Source organism: Oncorhynchus masou, chromosome 23, assembly GCF_036934945.1.
Source record: "Oncorhynchus masou masou isolate Uvic2021 chromosome 23, UVic_Omas_1.1, whole genome shotgun sequence".
Taxonomy (NCBI): domain Eukaryota; kingdom Metazoa; phylum Chordata; class Actinopteri; order Salmoniformes; family Salmonidae; genus Oncorhynchus; species Oncorhynchus masou.
In genome coordinates, this window is record NC_088234.1 from 10,145,099 (window position 1) to 10,152,598 (window position 7,500).

General features: G+C 44.6%; 1 protein-coding gene across 1 annotated transcript in view; it reads left to right on the forward strand.

Annotated features, from left to right (window-relative positions):
• The window catches only part of sema4f (sema domain, immunoglobulin domain (Ig), transmembrane domain (TM) and short cytoplasmic domain, (semaphorin) 4F), a 118,498-nt gene that overhangs the window by 94,128 nt on the left and 16,870 nt on the right, over positions 1 to 7,500 (forward strand). The window contains exons 8-9 of the mRNA XM_064931098.1: positions 1,881 to 2,062; positions 6,682 to 6,823. Of these exons, the coding sequence (XP_064787170.1) occupies positions 1,881 to 2,062; positions 6,682 to 6,823 (324 nt within the window). The remainder of the gene's footprint in view (positions 1 to 1,880; positions 2,063 to 6,681; positions 6,824 to 7,500) is intronic.

Sequence of the window (7,500 nt, forward strand, 5' to 3'; positions counted from 1 at the left end):
GAGGTCTGTCTATTTGTTTGTCTCTTTGTCGTTGCTTGATCCTAGCAAATACATAGGACTCCCACTCCTCACATAGTTTTGGGTGAGACCATGCTAGCCTCCTCTTTATGTTTTGGGTGAGACCATGCTAGCCACCTCTTTATGTTTTGGGTGAGACCATGCTAGCCTCCTCTTTATGTTTTTGGTGAGACCATGCTAGCCTCCTCTATATGTTTTGGGTGAGACCATGCTAGCCACCTCTTTATGTTTTGGGTGAGACCATGCTAGCCACCTCTTTATGTTTTGGGTGAGACCATGCTAGCCTCCTCTTTATGTTTTGGGTGAGACCATGCTAGCCTCCTCTTTATGTTTTGGGTGAGACCATGCTAGCCACCTCTTTATGTTTTGGGTGAGACCATGCTAGCCACCTCTTTATGTTTTGGGTGAGACCATGCTAGCCACCTCTTTATGTTTTGGGTGAGACCATGCTAGCTACCTCTTTATGTTTTGGGTGAGACCATGCTAGCTACCTCTTTATGTTTTGGGTGAGACCATGCTAGCTACCTCTTTATGTTTTGGGTGAGACCATGCTAGCCACCTCTTTATGTTTTGGGTGAGACCATGCTAGCCTCCTCTTGATGTTTTGGGTGGACCATCCTAGCCACCTCTTTATGTTTTGGGTGAGACCATGCTAGCCACCTCTTTATGTTTTGGGTGAGACCATGCTAGCCACCTCTTTATGTTTTGGGTGAGACCATGCTAGCCTCCTCTTTATGTTTTGGGTGAGACCATGCTAGCCACCTCTTTATGTTTTGGGTGAGACCATGCTAGCCACCTCTTTATGTTTTGGGTGAGACCATGCTAGCCACCTCTTTATGTTTTGGGTGAGACCATCCTAGCCACCTCTTTATGTTTTGGGTGAGACCATCCTAGCCACCTCTTTATGTTTTGGGTGAGACCATGCTAGCCTCCTCTTTATGTTTTGGGTGAGACCATGCTAGCCTCCTCTTTATGTTTTGGGTGAGACCATGCTAGCCACCTCTTTATATTTTGGGTGAGACCATCCTAGCTACCTCTTTATATTTTGGGTGAGACCATCCTAGCTACCTCTTTATATTTTGGGTGAGACCATCCTAGCCACCTCTTTATATTTTGGGTGAGACCATCCTAGCTACCTCTTTATATTTTGGGTGAGACCATGCTAGCCTCCTCTTGATGTTTTGGGTGAGACCATGCTAGCCTCCTCTTGATGTTTTGGGTGAGACCATGCTAGCCTCCTCTTTATGTTTTGGGTGAGACCATCCATCAATTCTCTCTTTTTTTCTTTCCTCCTTCTTCATTCTCTTTTCACTATATCTTTATACACCCCCCTCTCTCCACCAACCTCTCTCTTTCTCCCCCTCTCCCACCACCCCCTCTCTCCACCAACCTCTCTCTTTCTCCCCCTCTCCCACCACCCCCTCTCTCCACCAACCTCTCTCTTTCTCCCCCTCTCTCCACCAACCTCTCTCTTTCTCCCCCTCTCCCACCACCCCCTCTCTCCACCAACCTCTCTTTCTCCCCCTCTCCCACCACCCCCTCTCTCCACCAACCTCTCTCTTTCTCCCCTCTCCCACCACCCCCTCTCTCCACCAACCTCTCTTTCTCCCCCTCTCCCACCACCCCCTCTCTCCACCAACCTCTCTTTTTCTCCCCCTCTCCCACCACCCCTCTCTCCACCAACCTCTCTCTATCTCCCCCTCTCCCACCCCCCCTTCTCCACCAAATTCTCTCTTTCTCCCCCTCTCCCACCAACCTCTCTCTTTCTCCCCCTCTCCCACCACCCCTCCTCTCTCCCCCTCTCTCTCCAACACCTCTTTCTCTCCTCCTCTCTCTCTCTCCACCCCTCTATCTATCTTTAGTCTGATGTAGGCGGTATGAAGACGTTACAGAGGCGTTGGACCACCTTCCTCAAGGCTCAGTTGGTGTGTGAGGACAGAGCCAGCGGACAGCGTTACAACATACTGACTGATGTCTACACAAAACAACACACATCTGGAGACCCTAGCTCTACACACTTCTATGGTCTCTTCACATCTCAGTGGTAAGAATGGAGGGATGGAGGGATGGATGGAGGGATGGAGGGATGGATGGAGGGATGGAGGGATAGAGAGAGGGGAGGATGGATGGAGGGATGGATGGAGGGATAGAGGGAGGGGAGGATGGATGGATGGAGGGATGGATGGAGGGATGGAGGGAGGTGAGGAGGGATAGAGACACATCAGCTGTCTGTGACCAGGCGTAAAAAAAACTTTCCAAGCCAAACCTTCATATCACAACCGCTAACCGCTACACACAGCCTACATTGTCTCGTCACCATAAGACCTGTGGCGGTCATGACATTTTGTCAGACGGTTATTGTCCTGCAAAAGACTGCCGGGCTCACGGTAATTGACCGTTAATTAATTAACACATAGTGTTAGCATCTCCTGGTCTCAATGGCATGTATTTTGGAAGAACAGAATGTGAGTTGTCCTACTGCATGTTATCTGGCTATGCTCCCTGCCATAGGCTGTACGCTTGTTCATTTAGCAGACAAGATATGCTTATAAGTCTCATGCCATTATTTTACATTATATGATTTTAGAGTAGGAAGAATATAATTATATTATAATATAAAATATATCAATATAATTGAACTTATCTGAATAAAATATAAATTATTTTTTTTCCAATTCAGGAGCAAGTGGCTATGTTGAGCTTAAAAGTGTACGTTTGAAAAATGTCCTATACACTAGATTTAGTTACTTGACAACTTTAGTTGTGAATGATACAAACCTTAGAAATCAAAACATATATGGTCTGCATGGTGCGACTATAGGACTACTGATGATTTGAGAAAGTCGCAAAAGAAAGCTTGAGTTCTGTCCCTCCGGCTGCACAGCTGTTCTCTCATCAAAGTGATCCTGTTTTCATCCATCAGACTATTCTCAATTTAATCGCGTCTTTACTAATATGGCAAATTAGTTTAGATTTAGAATGGGCCGTTATATCATGGTCAGGAACAGGGGAAAAAGACATCCTGAGGCACTCGAATAGCAAATGGAGGCCGTGTGCTTTCCCGCAGATGCCTGGTAGGCTGCTTCGGTTTTATAGCAGAGCTGTGCTGAATATGAGACGCAGAGAAATAAATATAACAACACTAATTTCACTCCACACATTAACCACTGTTGGTCTCACGGCACGACAGGTGCTGAGATATTCTGTAGATAAAGGTAATGTGTAACCTAATTAATGAATCCCTATAAAGGAGAGGAGGAGATGGACACGCACGGTGCTGAGATATTCTGTAGATAAAGGTAATGTGTAACCTAATTAATGAATCCCTATTACGAGGTTATTCAAAATCATATCCAAATTCACTATAATTTTAAGCTAACAGTATGCCGCCAAGTACAATCAATGGCCCAACCACATCGCTTCGGTCTAAAGGATCTCTTCCAGACTCCGGATAGAAAATATTTGAGCGTGTGCCTCCCGAGTGGTGCAACGGACTAAGGCACTGCTAGAGGCGTCACTACAGACCCGGGTTTGATCCCAGGCTGGATCACAACCGGCCATGTTTGGGTGTCCATAGGGCGGGAAACAAATGGCCCAGTGTCGCTCGGGTTAACTTCTTGAAACTGCCCATCCCGGATCCGGGTTTGTGACTAAAGCCTCAGGCTCATTAGCATAACGCAACGTTAACGATTTCTGAAAATCGCAAATAAAATGAAAATAATGCGTCTGCTCTCAAGCTTAGCCTTTTCTTAACAACACTGTCATCTCAGATTTTCAAAATATGCTTTTGAACCATAGAAATTGACTAATTTGTGTAAGAGTATGCAAAGCTAGCATAGCATTTTGAGTAGCATTTAGCACGCAACATTTTCACAAAAACCAGATAACCAAATAAATAAAATAATTTACCTTTGAAGAGCTTCTGATGTTTTCAATGAGGAGACTCTCAGTTACATACCAAATGCGCAGTTTTTCCTGAAAGCGTCTGTGTGTAGGAGAAATCGTTCCGTTTTCTACATTGCGTCTGGCTACCGAAACGAACCGAAAATTCAGTCACCGACAACGTAAAACTTTTTCCGGATTAACTACATAATATCGACCGAAACATGGAAAACGTTGTTTGGAATCAATCCTCAAGGTGTTTTTTCACATATCTCTTCATTGATATGCAGTTCGTGGGAAGCTTGCTTTCCTCTCTGTATCGCATGGAAAAATACTGGCAGGTGACTTTTGCGCACCAATTTCGGCGCAGGACACCGGGCGGACACCTGGCAAATGTGGTCTCTTATGGTCAATCTTCCAATGATCTGCCTACAAATACGTCACAATGCTGCAGACACCTTGGGAAACGACAGAAAGGGCAGGCTCATTCCTCTCGCATTCACAGCCATATAAGGAGACAATGGAAAACAGAGCCTCAAAAATCCTTGTCATTTCCTGGATGCCATCTCATCTTGGTTTTGCCTGAAGCTCACGTTCTAGGGCACGCACAGAGAATATCTTGGTATTTCTGGACACGTCAGAGTGTTTTCTTTCGAATGCTATCAATTATATGCATAGTCGAGCATCTTTTTGTGACAAAATATCTTGTTTAAAACGGGAACGTTTTTCATCCAAAAATGAAATAGCGCCCCCATAGATGTAAGAGGTTAAGGGAGGGCTTGGCCCGGGAGTTTACATGGCTCATCGCCATCTAGTGACCCCTTGTGGCGGGCCGGGCGCCTGCAGGCTGACCTCGTTGTCAGTGGAACGGTGTTTCCTCTGACACATTAGTGCAGCTTCTGGGTTAAGTGGGCGGGTGTTAAGGAGCGCGGTTTGCCAGGTCATGTTTCGGAGGACGCATGACTAGACCTTCACCTCCCGAGCCAGTTGGGGAGTTGCAGCGATGAGACAAGATTAAAAAAGAGGGTAAAATACAACAACAAAAATATATATACACTACTGTTCAAAGGTTTGGGGTCACTTAGAAATGTCCTTGTTTTTCAAAGAAAAGCAAATTTTATGTCCATTAAAATAACATCAAATTGATCAGAAATACAGTGTAGACATTGTTAATGTTGTAAATGACTATTGTAGCTGGAAACGGCAGATTTTTTAAATGGAATATCTACATAGGCATACAGAGGCCCATTGTCAGCAACCATCACTCCTGTGTTCTAATGGCACGTTGTGTTAGCTAATCCAAGTTTATTCTTTTAAAAAGCTAATTGATCATTAGAAAACCATTTTGCAATTATGTTAGCACAGCTGAAAACTGTTGTTCTGATTAAAGAAGCAATACAACTGGTCTTCTTTAGACTAGTTGAGTATCTGGAGCATCAGCAAATGACCAGAAACAAAGACCTTTCTTTTTAAACTTGTCAGTCTATTCTTGTTCTGAGAAATGAAGGCTATTCCATGTGAGAAATTTCCAAGAAACTGAAGATCTTGTACAATGCTGTGTACTACTGCCTTCACAGAACCAGAATAGATAGAGGAGTGGCAGGCCCCAGTGCACCACTGAGCAAGAGGACAATTATTAGAGTGTCTAACAATATTAGAGTGTCTAATTTGAGAAACAGACGCCTCACAAATCCTCAACTAGCAGCTTCATTAATTAGTACCGGCAAAGCACCAGGCTCAACATCAGCAGTGAAGAGGCAACTCCGGGATGCTGGCCTCTATGACTCATGACTGCCGGTGTGGTGGTAATGTGGTCACCATATTAGCTAACGCCATAATCAACACAGCTACTAGAACTAACACGTTTGGTAAACCCGCTACAATCACACAGTACAGCAAGCAGTTTAGCAGTTAAGCAGTTACACCTGCATGCCCCAGTGGCAATAAATTAATACAACCAAAAACGTACCTTGACTTAGAAGAGTTCCAGTGTTGGATAGCCATAGACAGCTAGCTAACATAGCATCCCTCTCTGTTTGATCCGGGTGTTTGAGTAGGCTAAACCAGCTAGCGGCACTTGACACTAGCTAAGTGAAAGTGAAAAAATATTTGGTATAAATTAATTTGTTCAAAACTGTCAATTACTCACCACATTTGATGCACTGCAGCTCTAGCTGTAGTTTATGCTTTCAGTACTAGATTCATTCTCTGATCCTTTGATTGGGTGGACAACATGTCAGTTCATGCTGCAAGACCTCTGATAGGTTGGAGGACGTCCTCCGGAAGTTGTCATAATTACTATGTAAGTCTATGGAATGGGGTGAGAACCACGAGCCTCCTAGGTTTTGTATTGAAGTCAATGTACCCAGAGGAGGACGGAAGCGATCTGTCCTCCGGCTACATCATGGTATTACCCTACAGAGTGCTGCTGAGGCTACTGTATTGTCATCAATTATTTGCGACGTGAATATATTTAGTGTAGTTTTATCTAAAAATGATAACTTCTTGAATGTTTCACTATTTACATTTTTATGAAATTCACTGAAGAGGATGGTCCTGCCCTTCCTCTGAGGAGGAGCCCCCACTGGTAGAGAGTAGAGAGAGGGAGAGACAACAACAAGGACATGTGAAACTTCCCTTCATTATACATGATCACGTAAATCAAATCCTCTCTCTCTCTCGTGTGTGTGTGTGTGTGTGTGTGTGTGTGTGTGTGTGTGTGTGTGTGTGTGTGTGTGTGTGTGTGTGTGTGTGTGTGTGTGTGTGTGTGTGTGTGTGTAGGGAGCATGAGGAGTTGTCAGCGGTGTGTGTCTACAGTCTGGCTGACATCAGTAAAGTGATGGATGGACCCTTTAAGGAACTGAAGAAGACCTGTGAGAACTGGATCAACCCAGAACCAGTACCAACACCTAGACCAGGACAGGTCCGTGTTTCTACACCTGCATTGCTTGCTGTTTGTGGTTTTAGGCGGTGCTTCTGTACAGCACATTGAGATATCAGCTGATGTAAGAAGGGCTATATAAATACATTTGATTTGACAGGTGCAGTCTAGAACACATTACCTAGAACCAGTACCAACACCTAGACCCTGACAGGTACAGTCTAGAACACATGACCTAGAACCAGTACCAACACCTAGACCAGGACAGGTACAGTCTAGAACACATTACCTAGAACCAGTACCAAAACCTAGACCAGGAAAGGTACAGTCGAGAACACATTACCTAGAACCAGTACCAACACCTAGACCATGAAAGGTACAGTCTAGAACACATTACCTAGAACCAGTACCAACACCTAGACCAGGAAAGATACAGTCTAAAACACATTACCTAGAACCAGTACCAACACCTAGACCAGGACAGGTACAGTCTAGAACACATTACCTAGAACCAGTACCAACACTTAGACCAGGAAAGGTACAGTCTAGAACACATTACCTAGAACCAGTACCAACACCTAGACCAGGAAAGGTACAGTCTAGAACACATTACCTAGAACCAGTACCAACACCTAGACCAGGACAGGTACAGTCTAGAAAACATTACCTAGAACCAGTACCAACACCTAGACCAGGATAGGTACAGTCTAAAACACATT